We start from the raw sequence: 22,189 nt of genomic DNA, 5'->3' as shown, positions 1-22,189 counted from the left end.
CAACTGTATACTTACTTTTTTTTATACGTTTTTTATTTGCTGCATTTCTTTTGAATCTTTAATGATATTTTATGTACAATAGTTTTCATATAAATTAGGTCAAGGTGAAAATCTGCACAAAGTGTAACATTAAATATCCTACTGTATGATGGTGATAATTTATATTATGTATGGAGTGCGACTGCATGTTACATGAATAGAAGGAATAAAACACCCTAGTAAAAAGCAAAGTACATTTTGGCCTTTACTACTATTACAGTTGTTATTATAATATATTATTCTAAATAATATATCACACACTTAGCCAGGTAATTCATGTAGATGGAATCTTTATTAGCATTGTGTTTTAAAAGGCTGAGCAGAGCATAAAATGCCCTAAGGTATAAAAGTGTAATATTACTATGCGTGTGTGTGTGTATATATATATATATATATATATATATATATATATATATATATATATATATATATATATATATATATATATATATATATATATATATATATATATTATATAATTTTTTTTTTTTTTTTTTTTTTTTCAGGGGTTATAAACAATTTCCTGCGTCTTTTGCCTAAGATATTTAATCCAGTATAGTAACTTGCATCCGCTCCAACAGAAGGATTAATAAGTAATAAACATCATCTCAGCCTAATCCATATTCTCGTTTAAGTTTCAGTGACAAGCGTCCTCCTCGGGGAAGCCGACGTTCTTTCTGAGGTTAGGTGATGAGCCACGTTCCCCAAGGATGGGCATTGTGAAAACAATCTTGATTTTGTACATGAGAATCTAATCTCCATTTCTCCATCTATCATTGCACACTCAGAAGTGTGTCTGATCTTTTATGCAAATAGCCGGCTTATTAGGCATTGTGACTGTTTGTGCTGATGTCTCGGTTGGAATCTTTTGGGATTTTTTTTATTTTTTTATAATTTTTTTTTTTGTTATCCAACCGTCAAAGCTGTAAAAATGAATGATGATTGCTACATAGCTTTGAAGAACAAAGAGAAGTCACAGCATTTTATCGGTGTCAGATGTTTCAGATCCTGACAGCATGATGGTTGCCGATGAACAAGGCTGCTGATTTTGGGTTAAGTAGCTAGTGTAACAGATATACATTTGTATAAAAAAAAAAATAATAAAAGAAATACTGTCATCACCCACTTGGAAGCATTTTATTGGCAGGGCTAAAATTATAGTCTTAAGATTCTTTCAGTAGCGACATTTTGTAATAAATGGTTATCAGACATTGCCAGTGGCAGTTAATGGGATTATTCAGCAGGCAACATGAGCAATCGTCTGAGTCTCAGAAGAGCTACTCAAATCCTCCTCCTTTAACCTCACGCGGCACTGTTATAATTATGTTCACTTCGCCGCATTTTTATAAAACCATTAAATAAAGTTTCCTTAAAATATTTCATCTTAAAAAAAAAAAAAAAAAAATGCGATTATTCTTTAAATGGGTAAATAGTTTTTATTTTTAGTTTATGTAAAATTAATTAAGACTTTCATTGTATGTTGCCTCAACAATTATTGTATTTAGAGCTAATATATTTTGCAACTACTTCATTATTCTGTAATCAATTATACTTTTAATTTAATGCATGCGGGGTCGATATCTTTAAAGGAGGATTTAAAGATTTTCTCAAGTGTATTCTCTGTGATACAGAGGATAATTTTATTCTACAACTCTTCACCCCCCCCCAAAAAAAAAAAAAATAAATAAAAGCTATAATACGGCCTGATCGGCGGAAAAATAAAGTTATGGCTCTTCAAAGAAAGAAAGGGAAAAAAACAATGGCGGGGGGGGGGGGGAGAAAAAATTGTTTGGTCTTGATGGGCTTAAACGTAAAAGCAATAAAGGAAAACTAAACAATGATCTGTTTGTTTACAAAATAACATAGAATGACCCCGATTCATCAAAGTGTTTTTGCCAAATTTAAAAAATGTTGCCACTTTTGGTGTTTTTACGCCAGATCCGTCAGTGGGTGCAGGACATGGCATTGCCCGCTCAGCAAACTCTTCAAAAGTTATGCCACTTTAGTAGTGTAACCCAAGCCAGAAATCTACTTTGGCAAGGAGGACGGAGGCACATGCCAGTGATGAGATACGCCTAATTCATTAGGTGGAGTGCCCCTCTTAATAAATTTAAGATGCATCTTACTCCTGTGCGCCCCTCATTAAGACTGTCCTACAAATCGCCAGTCTTAATGAATCTGGCTGCATATAGTTGTCAAAATAATGTAGTAATTATTTTTTAACCCCTTCACTATACATTGTGTCCCACATCTTTTCCCGCAATTGGTGGCTGATTTAATCAGCCATCAAGTTCCTCTAACAGCCCTGGAATGGTGCTTCAACCACTGACCACAGGATTTAACATGCTCCGGCCGGAAGAGCATCATTCATTCCGCTCATCTGGTCCCCCTGTCACGTGATTGCGGGGCGCCAATGTCTTGTCATGACAGCCGGGGGTCTGCTGATGACCCCTGTGCCTGTCATTGTGAACCTCCTGTGACCACCAGCTCGTGGCCAGCCTTCATAAAAGATCATAATGGGTTTTCTTTTTGTTATTTTTGGAAAACAATTCTGGGGCCAAAATGGTCACTATACATGTGGACAAATTCACAGAGGTTTGTCATTTCCAAATGGTTGAAAAATGATGCTGATATAAATTAGCGAAAAATTATATTTATTTATTTATTTTTTACAAGGCAGAACTTGAAAATTGCTAATTTATCTGAGTCTTTGTCAAATTTCAGAAATTTACATTAATGGAAAACCTCAACCTACCACTTACCACTAACATTAAAGAATCGGTTAGCAAGTTTTTACTACCTCATAGTTACTTAGGTTGAAAAAAAGACCGAGGTCCATCAAGTTCAACCTTTCTCCACCAAATATACATTTTGTCACTAAATTATCTATAACCCACAATGTTATGTACTGAGGAAATCATCCAGCCCTTTTATAAAGGCTGTTCTAGTGTCGGCCATCACTACCTCTTGTGGTCGGCATTCCACAGCCTGACTGCTCTGACTGTAAAGAACCCTTTCCTGTTTAGCTGCTGGAATCACCTTTCTTCCACCCATAGTGAGTGCCCCTGGTCCTTAGTATGGTCTTGGGGAGGAATAAGTCATCTGCCAGTCCTTTGTACTGACCCCACATATATTTATACATATAAATGAGATCTCCTCTGAGGCTTCTTTTTTTCTAAACTAAACAAGCACAACTCTTCAAACCTCTCATCATATGAGAGGCCTCCATCACTTGTAATAATCTAGTTGCCGCCTTTTGAACTGACTCTAACTTCTGAATATCCTTTTTAACCCCTTTACAGCCTGGGACGTATTAGTACACACCAGGCTGTAATCCCCGGTTCAGTGAGGGCTCCGGCGCTGAGCCCGCACTGAACCGGGCACATGTCAGCTGATTATTACAGCTGACATGTGCCCGCAACAGCCGCGGGTGGAATCGTAATCCACTCGCGGCTGTTAACATGTTAAATGCCGCTGTCAATCTCTGACAGCGGCATTTAACATTGCCGCGCCGGAAGCACGTTACTTACCCCACCCATCGGTGACCCCGTCACGTGATCGCAGGTCACCAATGCGTGGGCATGACAACTCTGGGTCTGCAGCAGACTCCAGTGGTTGTCATGTACTGCTCGCTATGAGCGCCACCTAGTGGTCGGCGCTCATAGCACAGGAGCATTTCTACTACATAGAGGTGATCTGCTGATCACCTCTGTTACAGAGACGATCAGACAAGTGCTGCTTCTAGTCTCCTATGGAGACTATAGAAGCAAGCAAAAAGTGTAAAAAAAAATGTTTTTAAAAATATATAAAAGTTTAAATCATCCCCCTTTCGCCCCATTCAAAATAAAATAATAAAAAAAAACACACACATATTCGGTATCGCCGCTTTCAGAATCGTCAGATCTATCAATATATAAAAAAAAAATTAATCTGATCGGTAAACGTCGTAATGAGAAAAAAATTCTAACCGCCAAAATTACGTTTTTTGGTCGCCGCAACATTTCAATAAAATGCAATAACGGGCGATCAAAACATCGGATCTACCCCAAAATGGTATCAATGAAAACTTCAGCTCAGCGCGCAAAAAATAAGTCCTCACCCGGCCCCAGATCCCGAAAAATGGAGACCCTACAGGTGTTGGAAAATAGCGCCTTTTCTTTTTTTTTTTTGCAAACTTTGGATTTTTTTTTCACCGCTTAAATAAAAAAGAACCTATACATGTTTGGTGTCTACGAACTCGTAATGACCTGGAGAATAATAATGACAGGTTAGTTTGAGCATTCAGTGAACGTGGTAAAAAAAAAAAAAAAAAACTGTGGTATTGCACTTTTTTTTGCAATTTCACCGCACTTGGAATTTTTTTCCCTTTTTACCGTACACGATATGGTAAAACCAGTAATGTCTTTCAAAATTACAACTCGTCCCGCAAAAAATAAGCCCTCACACGGCCATATTGATCAAAAAATAAAAACGCTATGGCTCTGGGAACAGGGGGAGCAAAAAACAGAAAATTCCAGGGTTGCGAAGGGGTTAAAATGCACAAAACTGGATCCCATATTCTAGATTTGACCTGACAATTGATTTTATAAAGGGGTGGTTAGTATAAAGGGACCCCTAAATTCAACTTAAAATCTTGTTTGCCTACAGCATGCTGCTTTCAGATGAGCAGCTGCTGCAAAAGCAAAGAGATCCTGATGTATAACTTAGTTTACTTGGTGCAGCCGTTCTCACACACAGTTTTTAGATTTAGAAATGTAGCAGAGCTGAGAAAGCAAACCCCATCCACACAAGGCTCCTTATATGCATAGCTATAGACAGTGAGCTGCTTATCACAGAAGGGGGCGGAGCCAGACTACCAGGTATGCTCTTCTGTAGTCCAGACAATAATAATCACAAAGTTATAAAACCTTCAGTGTAAGTAAATAAAACCACACAGTCGGACATGTGACACATTAGTTGAATTCTGTGATTTAACCCCTGCCTCATGCGATCCTCAGATTACATAGCAAAAACCTGCTGACAGATTCCCTTTAGATACAATCTGATATGAACAACAAAAAACATTCTCAGAATTTCTTGATCATGTGGAAATATTCCAACTTTCTTACCAAATATGATGACGCATGTCAGAATTGAAAAATAGGATTTTGTCATGAAGGCCAAAATTGGCTCACTAAGAGGTTAAAGATATTTAGGAATTAATTTAGAATATTTCATTTACTTACTTTATTATTCCTGGAGAACTCCTTTATGAAGAGCCGTGAAGAAGGCAGATGTGTTGCATGTAATAACATCATTGTCTCCCGTCTTCAATTATAGTTCTCAATGTATATATAACTGTAAGGGTGCTTTCACATTGCGATCTGTGTCCCCGTCGGGGCATAAGTCCTAAAATTCCCCCCAAAACTGGGTCTAGACGTATGCTGTGACTGGGACCATAGACCGCAATGGTGATGGCAGAGCGAATGTGAGACATCGGTCGTGACATCGGTTGACAGAACGGGAGCAGGTTGCGGTTGCACGGTTCTCAGACGTGTGAGCCAGTGACAGGACGTCACAGAAGCTCCGGGTGTCCGATCGGAGATTCACGGGCGGGTCGGCGACCAAGAAGGACGCATGAGATGAGTCATTGCCTCTTACAGAGACATATGGTACTGGGCACAGAAAAAGGGAAAAACAGTAGTCAGACGGGGACCAGCAGACGCCAGAGCTGCATCGCGAAAGTGGATACAGAGTTACGGGGAAAGCGAGCAGCGAGTTGTGATAGGAACAGAGTATTGCCAAAGCTTTAAAAGACTGCCCCTTGCCTGGTATAGTTAATATAGTTCCCCTTCCCTCCAGTAGATGATGTTAAACTACCAGCCCCTGAATTCTAGTGTATTCTGATCATTTATTCTGTTATGTGATTTCCTGCTTATTTTACTGTCAAACATTGTAAAGAAATTGTTACCATATAATACTTGTTTTACAATTAATATTAGTTGTTACATAAAAGAAATGCCCTGTTCCGCCTGTTTCTCCGCTGTTGCATACTGTATACCTGCATTATACAACAAACAAGTATTGCCTGTTACGTTATATCTGGAAATGGCTATTACTTCTCCTTCCATCTCAAAACTGTCAATTTTGCACACCTAAATTCACTCTTGCCTAAAAAAAAAAAAAAAAAATGCTATTGCACTCCTAATGGAGTGAATGAACCTAAATTGGAATATTAGACACAACCTGTGGACAGGTTTTGGAAGCCGATGCCCCTGCCTGGTTATGCTTTATATTCACTCAATATACTTTTTACTTTTTGTTACAGTGGGAAAAATGGGCCGAAAGGACGCTTCAGCAACAAAAGTGCCGGTTGAGCAATATCGTAAGCAAATTGGTAAGTCCTTTTATTGTAGGAATGTTAGCTGACACAACCCCTTTAAAGGTTTTAATCTCAATAGAGCGTTTTATAAAAATAAAAAAAGGGGTAAAAGTAATTTTTAATATTCTCTAGAAAGCTGTGCCATTCAACTATGTTTATTTAATCAAGGGGCAAAAAAATGACAGGCCCTCATCAAAAGGGAATTGCCCCCAAGCATATGTGTATATGGAGGCAATTATCATCAATGTAGAAATTCGGCAATATTTTACCATATTGTTAAAGATTGCTGTTTTCTGAACTCTGCTCATCAGAGCTGTTTATTGTTCCATAGATGAAAGAGGCCCCTGTGAAGAGTTCACATCCAGGAAAACAAATACATTATGCAGTCAATTTTTTTTGTGACCTGCAGTCTTGCCTAAACCTTCAAACAATTCTCTTAAGACCAAGGAAAAGCAAGAGATTTATTTCTTCTCCCTTTACAGAATTTCTAACTAAACAGAATCTGTCTTAAAGGATGAAAAAATTGCCTGACATCTCTGGGAATGTTATTTGGATGATGGATCCTTTTAGGAATTGATATAGCTAATATCTCTGCATTTCTCTCTTGGTTTTAATATGTTAAAGGTAACCTGTCACCATATTTTTCCCTTATAAAGTAATGCTAGCACCTGTACGCCCTGATCTAAAATGCTGTATAATATGATCTATATGTCCCCAATGCGCTCGGCATAAAACAAAAAATAGCTTTCATTATACTGGCCTATGGGTCGGTCCAGTCCAGTGGGTGTCGCTGCTCTCGATCCGGCACCTCCTCTCCTTTTTGCTTCTGGTGGATGACGCATTCTACGTAATCTACACGGTGTCCTCGGCATCGCGCTCCTGCACAGGCGCACCTCTCTCTGCCCTGCCGTGGGCAGAGTAAAGAATTGTAGTGCGCATGCGCGCTTTGGCCTTTCTCTGTGCATGTGCATTGCAGTACTTTGCTCCTCCTTTTGGCAGGGCAGAATCTGTAGATTCCATACAAAGCAAGAAGAGAGGAGGCGCTGGAGCAAGACCAACGACGCCCATTGGACCGGACTGACCTATAGGGGAGTATAATAAAAGCTATTTTTTTTGTTTTTTATTCAGAGCGCGTTGGGGTCATAAACAGCATTCTAATATGCTGTCACATAGGGCTTACAGGTACTAGCCCTACTTTATATGGGAAAAACCTGGTTGTTGGTTCCATTTACCATTAACCTCTTTTTTTTTTTTTTTTTGCAATTTTATTGGACTTTCACCCAAAATCTATATTATTGGTAAGAAGTTCGACTAGTAGCCACTGTTTGCCAATTTGTGTAAATTTTTATTTATTTTTCCTTTTTTAGCTTGATGTTCCAGATATTTTTACAAATGTGACAACTGTAAGCAGCCATATTGGTCACTTATTTTCAGAGTAATTGTAGTTTGTCACTTCAAAATCTAAACTACTTACTGTTGTAACATATTGACCAAGAAAGGAAATTGATAACAAAGAAGTGACCACCAAATTTCATGGTAAAAGAGATGGGAGTTTCGATTTTGAGGTCTCTGGTCCATTGGCCAGGTTAATCTGTGACTGCTGGTCGTGAGCCCTGCAAATCTTCTCTTACCTCCCGGCATTCCCAACTCTTTTTATTACCCGAGCTGGCGTGACGCCAATATGGTAGCGTGATGGACACATGATCTCACGCCAGTCCAGCTTGTCAAAAGAAGAGCTGAGATTGCCAGGATATAAGAGGAGTTTTGCGGAGTTTTTGTCCATTGGTCACAGATTACTGATGTAGCTGATGGGTCAGAGTCTTGTGAATTTATTCTTTTATCTCTACTAATCGCTTAAATTCTAATTTACTAAGATACAGTATGATTTGTTTAACGCTTTGGTTAAAAACTGGAGATCCAGTAGTACTGGGGAGGTGACTGACCATCCAAAAGTATTTGTGAAAATACTAACCCCCTAAATCCCTAACAAAACCTTTCCATGTCTGACCATGTTTATTCACTAGGGAAGAGAGTAGGCTCTCTTCTACTGCTGCCATAATTGTATATTTTTAACTTTAACAGTAGAGGGGTTTTTAAGATTTTTAATTGTCATCCTACTTTAATAGAACTTCCACAAGCCGCTGTTAGATTTTACATTTTAGTGATAAGAATTTTACTTAACAAAAAAAAACCTGATTACATTCAGGGCATGATCTAGCATTCTGAAGATCAGTTTAGTGCTAGCATGTTGAGGACTCTGAGCTTGCACTTATATCTACCTGAATCCATAAACTTTTAAATCCCAATCATGTGATTATCTTGAAATTGCTGGCCTTTTTCTAGAAGACTTAGGCCCCAATTCATCAAAAAAGTGACGTAAAAGTTCAGAAAAGTCTCAAAATTTTGGTGCAACTCGGAGTTGCGGCAACATTTTTTCGACTTTGTCACGCAAGTTTCTCTGAAATATATGCTGAGCTTAATTTTATTCCATCATGGATAAAATAAGATATCAAAATGTATAGGAGCCCATGCACCGACCTGTATATTTTGGCAAGTTATGCCTTATACGTTGTGCACACAAGTCTTAATGAAGAAAGCGCTGGAGTAAGGTGCACCTAGTTCCTTAGAAAGCTCATGCCGCTTAATGAATTTGGCGCATCTTACAACTGGCTTGTGCTTCCTCCTGAAATGTTCCTCTATTCTGGAACTGGAGTACATTTCTGGTGTAATTTATGCGTCAATTTAGATGAATTTGCCAAGATGGCCTCACCACACCCCATCCAATTCCCATGTTACATCCACTCTGGCAAAGCTGGTTGAGACTGGTGTAAAAACGGCAACAGTTGTAAATTTTTTTACACAACTTTTTCAATGTCTCCTCATGTGTATTAAGCCATAATAATATTCGGCTCCTTCAGAATGGCCTATCTTTCGCGCCCAGACCAAAATTTGATGTGTTTATGTGGACAAAAGATTTGAATCTTTTCGCTAGAAAGCTTGCACTCCACAAATACCATATAATAAAAAATCGAGATCCTCTGAAGAATCAGAGAAATGAAAGTGAAGCAATTTTAACATTGGAGACATTGGAAAATGATAATGAAACTGGCCAAATATCTATTGCACCCCCCTTTTCCTCCTTGAAACCTAAAAGTAAAAATACTCCTAGTTTCTCTCAATATCATAACATTCATGCCTTTGTTAATATGGCACAGATAGAACTAAAAAAGCTATCTAAAAAGAGACCTGCTAAGGATAAGAATTTGAGTCGAGAGGAGGAAAAGGCAATTAAAGAATTGCAAGCAAACAAACAACAATGTTGTTATTAAACCCTCTGACAAGGGGAACAACATTGTTGTTATGGACGTAGTGGATTATAAGAAGATGGTTCTAGATCTACTTAACGACAAAGATACTTGTAAGCGGTTACTCAGGGATCCCACTGTTAAATTTACTCAAGAGTTGCAATCAATTTTGAAGGAAGCCCTTGACGCTGATTATATTACTGAGGATGAATATAAGGTTCTGTTCAACCCTACCCCTACAATGGCTACCTTTTATGCATTACCCAAGATGCATAAGAGAATAAGACCGATACCAGGGAGACCTATAGTCTCAGGTAATAACTGCCTCACAGAAGGAATAAGTCAATACATTGATCAGATGCTCTCCCCCTTTGTGCACTCCCTCCCCTCCTACGTTAAAGACACTTAAGGATATGGTTTCAAAACTACGTAATGTCACAGTCTCAGCACAACAATACTAACCAGCCTCGATGTAGAGGCTTTATACAGTAATATTTCTCATGAATTAGGTGTCACAGCTGTATCTTACTTTTTATCCACTAAATCGAAGCACTTTAAAGCACATATTGATTTTTTGCTGTCACTTTTATTATTTACTTTAACACATAACTTTTTTACCTTAGACGGTGCCTTCTATCAACAGATAAGGGGCACCGCCATGGGTATGTCATGTGCACCAAGTTTTGCAAATCTTTTTCTAGGGTGGTGGGAGGACACCTTAGTTTTTAATGAAGATTTGAGTTTTTTCACTAGTCACATTTTATTTTGGGGGAGATACATAGACGATGTATTGATTCTGTGGGAAGGAGACATCAAAATATTTGAAGATTTTGTAGCCATCCTGAACAAAAATAAGATTGGAATGCTTTTCACCTAGGAGGTAGGGTTGAACAGGATCAATTTTTTGGATTTGACTATTTCTATAGACAGAGAAGGTAACCTTCTTACAGATATATATAGAAAGCCCACGGCCACCAATAATCTCCTTCATTGGAAAAGTGGGCATCCACCATCCTTAAAGGCCGGTATTCCAGTTGGCCAATACCTGAGGGCTAGGCGTAACTGCTCCAGTGACGAAGCATTCTTTAGGGAGAGCAGAAATCTTTTTGAGAAATTTACATCTAGAGGATACCCTAAAAAAATCCTCTATAGAGCCTTCAATAGAGCCAAGAAGAGTGATAGAGACATGTTACTAATGTCCCCCCCAAAAAATTCCAGTCCTAAAATGATTAGGCTAATAGGAATGTATGATGAACATACCTCGGATATTTATAATATCATGTGGAAATTCTGGCCATTACTAAGAGCAGACCCAGATATTAGAGATGTGATTAGTAAACATCCAAGTATCACATATAAACGAGGTAAAAACTTGGGAGAATATCTCACTCAAAGTCATTTCCAGAACAAAGAAGATCCCCCTTAGGAATATCAACACTACAGGAGTCTCTAAGCCTTGTGGTACATGCAGTTTTTGCAGATACTTACCAAATACTAGTGAGTTCAGTAATCCATCTGATCAGAGGATATATAAAATTAAGGATAATATAAATTTTAAGACCAAAGGGATTATATATATATAGCATGTTGCTCTTGCCCTATGATATACGTAGGGAAAACAATACAAGAATTTAGGAGACGTATTTCTAAATATCTGAGCAGTATAAACACTAATCTGGATACCCCCGTCTCTCGCCACATGAGAATAGTTCACTCTGAGAATCCATTAAAATTGCAATTTATTGGAATTAGAAAGATGAAGTTGGGGCCCAGAAAAGGCAATCTTGATAGAATTTTACAGCAAGAAGAAGCTATATGGATTTTCAGACTGGACGCTCTTGGGGAGGGGGGTTTAAATGAGGGATTTACCTATACATCCTTCTTATAATTAATCGATGTGAAGCCTGCAAATATAATATAAAATAAAATACTCTATTGAATATTGTTATTATGGTATAGTAATTTTAATGCACCCTGATTGAAACGCCCATATACCCAAAAATCTAGTTACCTTTTTTGCAGTCATATTTTACTCTTAATTATGATCAATAATGAATAGGATATCATTACTATTATCACTATATAGGTTATACAATAATTATTTATAGGTTTATTAACCATAGTGGAATGGAATATTGATATAAATGGAAGTGTTTATCCCCTTATAGCTATCTGTGATATATTGACAATAAGAAATCTCTATTGTATGCGCTGTGAAGTCTAATTACTCCAAGAAATTTAAATTAAATCGTAAATAAATCAAGTAAATAGACATGCACATTGTGTAAAAGGAATGATATAACAGGACGTTGCCTACGTGGTACCACGTGACTAGAACATGTAAAGGTCCTGATATGCATGATCTTTAATGATCCTAGTAACCTGTGCAATTATAGAAAGAAATATGAAAAAGACCTTGGCTACGTAGTACCACGTGTTTAAAATATATAAAGGTCCTGACTCATATGGTTTCTATTTGTTTTGGTTACCTTAGTAACCGCAGAAATGAATATGCTAAGGGAAATAACTTTGCCTATGTGGCATAATCTGATTGGAGTAAGCAAAGGTCCTGCTATATATGCCTTCTATTGATTTGGACCAATGGTGCAGACTTAATAACTGATGTGCATAAAGAAAAGGACCTTGCCTATGTGGCATAATTTGATTGGAGCATGTAAAGGTCCTGCTATACATGCCCTCTATGGATTTGGATAAATAGTGTAGATGCAGTAATTGATGTGCATAAAGAAAAGGACCTTGCCTATGTGGCCTAATCTAATTGGAGTAAGCATCTCCTCTATTGATTTGGACAAATTGTGCAGACGTAGTAAATGATACGTATCAAGAAAAGGACCTTGCTTATGTGGCGTGTTTCGATTGGAGCATGTGATGGCCTTGACATGAATCCCTCCTATTTTGAGTCAGCTGATAACGCAAGTGCAGCAATCGTTTAACACTACCTTCCACAAATGGATTGGATGTAGGTAAGTTAATGCAGATTGGTTCCTGAAACTGAGGCATTCAGGCTATTATGAGAATGCTGATATATCGCTTTAATCTCCACCAATGTGGTTCCTTCTGGCCTGAATGACAGCTTTATCCTCCAATCCTTTAAATGGTAGGTAACATTATAATGATATGATCTTCATGATTGGAAATAAGGGAGTCTATTCTATTGGCACATTGCTACAACAATACACATTGGCTTAGAGCCCAAACAGAGGTGATAAAAGCTACCTGGCGGACATTTTGGGTGTCATTTAGCCTCTATCCCCTGATGACGCCGGTTAGGCGAAACATGTCGGGGAGGCTATAATTTTAGTTTACAATAGGACAGGTAGGGAATAGTGCAATAAGTGGTCCGCGGCCACAAGCATATGATAATGGAAATAGATAGGATGGCTATTGGATACACAGTTATGCCAATTGAATAATCCTGATAGTCCTCACCACCTGCGCCTATATTGGAATTTTAATATAAATTACTACTATAATAAGGATTTAATTATTAAAAGTTAAGTTTCATAGAGCTTTAGTTGGGGGTTCTATTTGCCAACAGGCAATATGTTAATGAGTTAAATTGCCCCTACGCTGTCTCTGGCTGAACAGTGTTGGCTACTCTTACTACATTTGAGGCACCTTTAGCGGCTAAAGGTTCAAGACTCGCATATAACTTTCCCTCCCACTCTCCTTCATTAACTACTAAATGTTTTAACCGAAGGCAATAACATGACAAATGTTTCCAGATATGTGATGTCGTGCTCTCACTTCTAGCCATTGTGGTATGAAAACATATCTCATTCTGACTCCAATGTTTGCCATTTCATCCTGTGTACAGCACTTCGGAACATGTTGGTGCTGTGTAAATGTTTAAAGAAACAAAAGTATCATGGCTGGAAATCATCAGATAGAGATGACTTGAAGCAGTTCTAAGATAATCAAAGAAGCCAAGAAACCATGTAAATAACAGACTGGATCAATTTTTTTCATAGCGAGTTGCCAAACTGCAAACAAATGGCAAAGTGACCTTGGATATCACTGGTGAATCACTGACTGATGATATTTGCTTTTTTTTTTCAGTCTTGTGCAATCATTAGTTCTGATAAAACTGGACAACCTAGTGCAGCATTGCAATGAATCATTTAAATCAGATATTCATTACTACACAACCCTTTTTGGGTGCCCTCAAAATGCTTAAAGGGGTTGTCTGAGCAAACAATGAACTTAATATTAATTTCTAACCAGGGCTGTGGAGTCGGCGCCCATTTTGATGGAGTCTGATTCGGAGTCGGTATAAAGTGTACCATCTCTGACTCCTAAAATATATAATAAATTGGGTACAGTAGTTCATGCAGTTTGTGGGGAATATTTTTTCATAAGAATTTGGGAAAGTTATGAAATGTCCTATTCCTGATCTAAGGGTCTAGACTTTTAGCTGAGATGAATCTTTGCTACAGTAAAATTAGCACTTAAACATCAGCCATGTTGGAGTCGGTGTCATGGAAATTTAGGAGTCTGAGTCGGAGGTTTTGGCTTACCGACTCCACAGCCCTGGTTCTAACTATTTTAAGGAAAATACCTAACCACTTTTCCAGTGTACTTCAGTTAGTTTCCCTACCCTTTCCCCTCTACTCTAATTGCTATTTTTCTCCTTCCCCCATGACGGCACCACAGAGAGAGGGGATCCGCCCTTCAAGGACACGAAACCTACAGATAAAAAGGGCGACACCTCTCTCCCGCATCAGTTGGTTTCCTGTCCTTGACGGGGTCCTACAGGAAAGAAGGAAGGAAGGAAAGATGGACGGACAACATACCCGGCTGACCGGCTCAGGCAGCGGGAGTTCCCTGCCTTGGCTAGTGCTTTGTCCTGAAACGCCACCGCTGTGGTCAGTGGGCCTCCAGGGTGGTAGAGAGACGCAGCATTCTCCGATGGTGTCGGGGCCCAGGGCGGTGCGCTGGGCGCCTCCCCCTGACGCAAGCCGCAGTGCACTACTAGGGTATCGGCTGTCTGGGCGCGTGCGCACTGGAAGTGCCACGGTGCCTCTCTGGGAGCGGCTTGTTTGAACGCGCAAGCGGGAACCCGGAGCACATTCTGTCCGCCCAACCAAGAGGAAATGGGGGGGGGGGGAAACTCCCCAGTGGGGGGGGGTGTCCCCCATGCTGGAAAGGTGCACACCCATATTCCCCAAGGTGGGGGTAGCACACAAAGGGCCCACGGCTGGTCGTGGAACGCAAGCCAGGTGAGGGGGCGGAGGCCTATAGGGGTTAAAATGCCGGGTTCTGCACCAGGGAAGTACTTCCTAGCACACTCTGGCACTGGCTATGAGCGAGCAGGAGCTACAGGAGGTGCAGTCCCTGCACCCCCACTCACCACCACCACCGCAACATGGGAAGCGTGCGAAAGGACCCCCCAGTGACCCTTCACGCCAGCACGGCCAAGGTGACGGTGGAAGCTTGCGGTCTGGCAGGTCTTCGCAACGCGGCAAGGACTCCAGCGTGGCATGAAGCTCGAGGAAAGGCCCATCTACGGGAACGGGTTCCTCTCCAAATCCAGTATTCCCTCTTACAGAATGTGAAAGCTCACTTGTAACTTGGACCCCCCCCCCTCTTAGTCTTCTCTCATCTGGGAAGGAAAAGTACAGGCAAGTCCAAACACAGGACCTGCGCGCTTTGCGCAGAGGATCTGCCCACCACATGGGGAAAAAAGACTATGCAACTCGTGTATTGAACAAACAATTTGCGAGGAGACCCCTAAGTTCGCCTCAGAGCTCAGATACCTGATTAAATCCCAGGTTGAGGATACCTTCAAGTCCCTGCAGAAGGGGGGGAAGAAACGGGGGAAAACCAGGAACCTATCCTCTGTATCAGGATCTAGCAGTTCGGACGGGGAGGTGGTAGACTCAGATTCGTCGTCCTAATCTTCGTCATCTTCTGAGGGAGGGGGATGTAGCTGTTTCCCTATAGAGGGTACGGACAATTTAATTAAGGCAGTTAGGTCCACTATGGGGTTGGTAGATCCTCGCCCAAGAAGGGCGCAGCAGCATTTTTGGCTGACGCATCAGCCGGTTCTGTTAGGCTGGCAGCCAGGGCTGCGAGCTTCTCTAACTCAGCCAGGCGGGCCCTCTGGCTTAAATGCTGGCTGGGTGACCACCAAACAAAATCTAAGCTGTGTTCCATTTCTTGCTAGGGTGAGTTCCTATTTGGACCTACTGTGGACGATATCCTCGACAAGGCTGGGGATAACCAGAAACGTTTCCCGGTCCACTCTAGTACTTCATACAGAAAGTCCTTTCGGAGCAGAAAATTTATGCGCAGGAAACCCCCCAAAGACCAGAATAGGTGGGAAGATAGGAAGAAAAAAGCCAAAGGATTTACGTTTAACAGGCCCCCCAGCGACAACAGGAAACCCGGCCAATGAGAGTCAGCCCCAGGTGGGGGGGGAGACTTCTTCATTTCCTCCCAGCCTGGGAAAAAAATATCAATCTTGGATTTTAGACCTGATAAAAGCAGGGCTAAAATTTCAGTTTCACACCATTACCCGTCCGAACTTTGTTATAACCCCCAAGAGGTCATCAGAGGTAGAACATCTAGCACTAGAACAAGAAATTCTAGGCTTAATAGAAAGAGCAGTCCTTCAAGAAGTCCCTGCCCAGTAGAAAGGCGAAGGATTCTACTAACCTCTGTTCCTAAGGAAAAAAACGGACGGGACTTTCAGGACAATTGTAAACCTGAAAAAATTGAACAAATTTCTGAGGGTGCAAACCTTCAAGATGGAATCCATAAAATCGTCAGTGAAATTGTTCCCAGACTGTGTTTTATAGCTGTCCTGGATCTGAAGGACGCCTATTATCACGTCCCCATACACAGAGACTACCAGAAATTCATGAGAGTAGCAATATCGCTAAAAGGAATAGTCAAACACTACCAGTATACGGCCCTCCCCTTCGGTCTAGCTATAGCGTCAAGGGTTTTCACAAAAATAGTGGCAGGGGTAATGGCCCATCTGAGGGAGCAAAACATTCTGATTACCCCGTACCTGGATGATTTGCTAATAATAGGCAACTCTTTCAATCATTGCAAGGACCAACTAGCAAGGGTCATGGATTCCTTAACGAATTTAGGCTGGCTTCTGAATCTAAATAAGTCCAAGTTGGAGTCGGACCAAGTACAAGAGTATGTAGGCATCTTATTAGATTCGAGGAATCAGGAATGCCGTCTCCCTGCAGGGAAAATCCAGAATATGATAGCCCGGATATCTCGTGTGAAAGACCACCCCTCTATGACTCTGCGGGGAGCAATGTCCCTTCTAGGTTCCATGAGTGTTTGTATCCCGTGGATCCTTTGGGCTCAGGTACACACCAGGGACTTACAATGGGAAATCTTGGGGGCAGAAAAATCACTAAAAGGGCACTTAGAAGGTCGGCTAATTTTGTCATCAAAAACCTTGCTTTCCCTAAAATGGTGGATGGAGGTGGACAGTTTAACCAGAGGCGTTCCATGGACGATCTCAGTGTCCCAGGTCCTAACTACAGATGCAAGCCCCAGGGGGTGGGGGGCTCACCTAAACTACCAAATAGCTCAGGGGGGTCTGCTCAGAGGATTTGGAAGGGGTATCTTCCAACATGAAGGAACTTCTGGCAGTAAAATTCGCCCTCTCAAAATTTGTAAACACTCTACAAGGACACCATGTAAGAGTGTTCTCGGACAACATGGTAGTAGTGGCATACCCAAATCCCCAGGGGGGGACCCGGTCCCATTCTCTACTACAAGTATCAAAATCCATCCTCCAGTTAGCAGAGAACAATTTGGAGTCTCTGTCTGCACTCCACATAAAAGGAACAGAAAATCTCACACCAGACTTCCTGAGCCAAACCCAGCTGAGATAGGGCGAATGGGAGCTGAATCAGTTAGTGTTCAACCAACTCACGGAAATGTGGGGAAACCCTTCCATAGACCTATTCGCCAACTGGCAGAACAAAAAAGTGAACCCAGCAGCATTGAATGCTTTCCCAATCCCATGGAACCACCAGCTAGCCTATGCCTTTCCTCCGATCGCTCTGATTCCGGCAGTTCTGAGGAAAGTCAGGGAAGACCAGGCAAACATAATTTTGACAGCCCCTTTCTGGCCAAAGAGGCCCTGGTTTTCCTGGCTGAGGATAATGTCCTCCTCCGACCCCTGGGTTCTTCCGGAAATTCCGGATCTCCTTTTCTAGGGATCGGTCCTCTATCCTCAGGTAGCAAATCTACACTTGACAGCCTGGATTTTGAGAGGGCGCTCTTATGGGATAGAGGTTTTTCCCCGAATTTGATTTCCACTCTACTGCAGAGTAGGAAGCCCGTAACCACCAGACTTTACGATAAAACCTGGAAAAAAATCCTCTCATATTCGGGTTTGAAGGTACAAGGGGAGGCCCCCATTACTTCCATCTTAGAGTTCCTACAAAAGGGGTTAGAGCGGGGTCTGGCCACAAGCACTCTAAAGGCTCAAGTTGCGGCATTAGGAGCCCTATACAACTGCGACCTGGCAAGAAATAGGTGGATTTTTAGGTTCATCAAGGCATCACACAGGTCTAGGCCCATCCCCTCCCGGAATACTCCTCCTTGGGGAATAAACTTAGTTCTTTTAGCCCTAACCAAACATCCCTTTGAACCTTTAGCGGATGCATCTCTAAAAGCCCTATCTCTTAAGATGTCACTCTTAGTAGCCCTCACATCGGTACGAAGAGTTAGTGACATACAAGCCCTATCAGCAGGGCCCCCCTTCATGCAAATCCTAGAGGACAGGGTGACACTTAGGACTGACCAAGCATACCTTCCTAAGGTGGGATCACACTTCCATAGATCGCAGGAGGTCACCCTCCTTTCCTTTTGCTGAAATCCTAAAAACAGGGGGGAAAAAGACCTACACACCTTAGACTTCAGAAGATGCATTATCCAATGCTTAGAGGTCACATGGGAGTATAGGAAGGATAGGTCTCTTTGTGTGCTTCCAGGGACCTCGGTAGGGACAAAAAGCTTCCAAGGGCACACTGGATAAGAGACGCCATCTCCCTGGCATACTCGTCAAGCGGGGAAACCGCCCCGGAGAATCTAAAGGCTCACTCGACTAGTGCAGTAGCAGCCTCCTGGGCAGAGAAAGCAACCCGGTCTTCCCCTTCTACATTCTTTAAGCACTACCAGCTGGATCTAACCTCTTCTTCAGACCTTACCTTTGATTGAAGGGTTCTGGAAGCTGTGGTCCCTCCCTAAACGACACTTCTCTGCAATTCTATTCGTGGTGCCGTCATGGGGGAAGGAGAAAAACGTAGTTACTTACCAGTAACGGGATTTCTCAGAGCCCATGACGGCACCCGTACATTCCCTCCCTTCACACGTGTGTACACACTTATTTGTTACTAGTTATATGTAGTCACGAGGTGTGTCTGGTAAACTCCTTAAAAATGTTACATTTTGTGTTACTAACCTGGGGGTCCTCTCTGTGTTCTGTAAACAACTGATGCGGGAGAGAGGCACCGCCCTTTTTTATCTGTAGGTTTCCTGTCCTTGAAGGGCGGATCCCATCTCTCCGTGGTGCCGTCATGGGCTCTGAGAAATCCCGTTACCTGTAAGTAACTAGGTCTTTTTTTAACTTCACTTCCAATGATTTTCTGTTGACTACATCAATTAGCCCAGTGGATGACATATCCCTGGAATCGGGGTCTCTGTCTCAATATTATGTGACAAACAAATTAAAGCTGCTCTCTGTGACGCTATAGTATGCAAACATGGAATATATGAAAATGAAATTGGAATTGCATTGCTGTTCTAGAAAAAAAATAAAATGAAGTTGCTTAGCGTATAAATTGGCCAATTCATCTGTGCCCAAGAGTCATCGATAATGCTAGGTTCTATGCTGGCAACCTAACCTAATATGAAACCTCTCCTGGGCTTATAGCCTACAATTGTATTGGTAGGTAGGATCAAGCTGTGATTAAAACTGCCATAGGCTGATGGTTGAAGTGACTATTAGTCTTTGATATTTATATACACAAGCTTTCTGATCGAGCTCTCTACCCATCAGCCTATGGTGGTTTTAATCACAGTTTGATCCTACCTACCCATATAATTGTAGGCTATCAGCCCAGGAGAGGTATCTGATTAGGTTAGGTTTCCAGCAAAGAAGGTTGCCTTGTTGATGGCTGTTGGGCACACATGAGTTGGCCAATTTATGCGGAAAGTATCTTCATTTTACCTGGTCTTTCTAGAGCAGTAATGCAAATCCAATTACACGCATTCCATGTTTGCATACTATAGCATCACAGAGTGCAGCTTTAATTTGCTGGTTACATATAGAAGTGGCTCACTTAGCTTGCACCTGTTTTTCTGTTTGGAAGTGATGGTCAGTCCTTGATATCCTTCTCAACATTATGCTCCTCTCTCATTAGGTGGCTAAAGCTTGGTGTCAAATGCTCTTAAAGTACAATGCTTTATACCGTAAACCCCAATGATTGAAGAATTATCATTTGTGGCAAATTCTTGTATTTGGAGAACATGGTATACTCCTCATAAAATTTGATTTTATGTTTACAAAAAATATTTTTAAATATTGCTCTCTCTCCCCTTTTCCTTGAAATGATGATCGCACAGCTTAACACTGCGTTCACCTATCTTCATATCTTTGGTGCCATAGAATGGAACGGCCAGGCACATACTTGACCAGCTACTCCAGCAGGTCACCATCTTATATCCAAGGAGGAACGGGTGCCACGATCTGGTAGTGGGTAAGGGGGTCGGTCCCAGCTATTTAACAATTGTCACTTTTTTAGTGGTTAGGTGATAATTTTTGTAGACCAGAATACCCCTTTTAACCATTCAATCTATGACTAATTTTTGAAGGTGGTGACTTCTCAACCGCACACACAAGGACAAACATCTGGCTAGAAAACTTTTTATCAGTAGAGCTTGTTGCGTGCATGATCTAAGTTTTCTTTTTTATATTTCTCTTTTTTTTTTCTTTTATTACCTCTGCATCATTACAGCTAGACCAATGATTAAAGGAAAACAGAAACAAATTAGTAGTATTTTTTTTACTCCAGATCTAATTTTATTTTCGTAGGCGTTAATACAGAATACTGTCTCCCGCACACCTGGATCCCCAATACTAGTTGCGAGAATATTTTGTTTTCATCTAAAATATAACTGATTGATGCCTGGCAACCATGTAGATATGTAATTTGTCTTATTGAACTTTTATGCACTTTTGTGGAGGAAAGTTTTTGTAGGCTTAGGCTGTGTGCCCACGTAGCGTTTTTCAAGCGTATATGCTGCGGAATTTCCGCAGCGTAAACGCTTGAAAAACGCATGTATATCCGCACCCCATGGTCCCCAATGGCATTCCGCAATGTCAATGCCCATGCTGCGGATTTTTCCGCAGGGTATATGCTGCGGTCAAAAATCCGCAGCATGTTCATTAATTTTGCGGAAGCGCAGCGGAATCAATGTGCGGATGGTACCCAAGTCTGGATGAGAGGAGACTCTCATCCAGACCTGGGTACCAAAGAACCTGTAAAAAAAAGAATAAAATAAAGTTTATACTTATCTTCTGATGTTTTCCCTCCGTCGCGCTGTTGTCTGAAGGACCTGCCACGTCATTGAGTCATGTGACCCACCACATGACTCAATGACGTCACCGCAGGTCCTGCACACAACAGCGTGAGCCGCTCAAGCCTCCGGACGGGGCAGAGAATGCATCAGAAGGTGAGTATAAAGTTTATTTTTTATTTTTTACCATTCTGAACAAGTTGTCAAGCACTTTTCCAAGTGATGCTTGGAGAAGTGCTTGATAACCCGCATGCGGAAATGCATGCAAAGACGCCTCACAAACGCGTCTACCTGGCGGGAAAACTGCATGTAATATCCGCATGCGATTTTCCCGCCAGGGAGAAGCGTAAAAAATATGCTTCAGGTCCGCAACGTGGGCACATAGCCTTAAAGTGTAAAATGATATCTCTTTATCATTTTCCACTGTCCCTCTTCCTAAACTTAACAGCTACTCTATTTAATTATCACATTGTAAGAGTGTAGTGGATGTAGGCTGGTGCAAGTGTCCTCTGCGACAACGCGAGGCATCCTGGCATAGGTGACATAGGGGGCATCATCCACATCAGTCAGAGGCAAATGGGCTGGATTGATCACAGGAGGTGGCAAGAATGGAGCTGGTCTGAAGTTCCTAAAAACGGCCACTACAGTGTATGTGGTTGTGCTGTTTCAGCTACGTTTCCTGTTTACAGACGCTTGTTGCAGGACCGGTTAATAGCGGAATTGTGATGGTGCCGTAAATCGGACTTCACCAATCTGTTGTTGATGATCTATCTTGGAGATAGGTCATCAATATTGGATAAGGACAAACCCTTCAACCCATGTATATAAGAATAGAATTTTTATTTAGGGTGAAGCTGGTAGATAACTAATATGTCGATAGGAACAGATTGACCACTGTTAATGG

General features: G+C 41.3%; 1 protein-coding gene across 4 annotated transcripts in view; it reads left to right on the top strand.

Moving 5' to 3' along the window:
* Window positions 1–22,189, top strand: part of TRIQK (triple QxxK/R motif containing) — a 147,679-nt gene that overhangs the window by 64,553 nt on the left and 60,937 nt on the right. For all 4 annotated transcript variants that reach the window (XM_073676768.1, XM_073676769.1, XM_073676767.1 and 1 more), the window contains one exon: window positions 6,347–6,415. In XM_073676768.1, coding sequence (XP_073532869.1) covers window positions 6,355–6,415 — 61 coding nt within the window. In that variant the 5' untranslated portion in view covers window positions 6,347–6,354. The remainder of the gene's footprint in view (window positions 1–6,346; window positions 6,416–22,189) is intronic.

Source organism: Phyllobates terribilis, unplaced genomic scaffold (genome assembly GCF_046119375.1).
Source record: "Phyllobates terribilis strain yellow unplaced genomic scaffold, ASM4611937v1 Scaffold_4__5_contigs__length_816908805, whole genome shotgun sequence".
Lineage (NCBI taxonomy): Eukaryota > Metazoa > Chordata > Amphibia > Anura > Dendrobatidae > Phyllobates > Phyllobates terribilis.
This window is presented reverse-complemented; position numbering and strand designations above follow the sequence as displayed.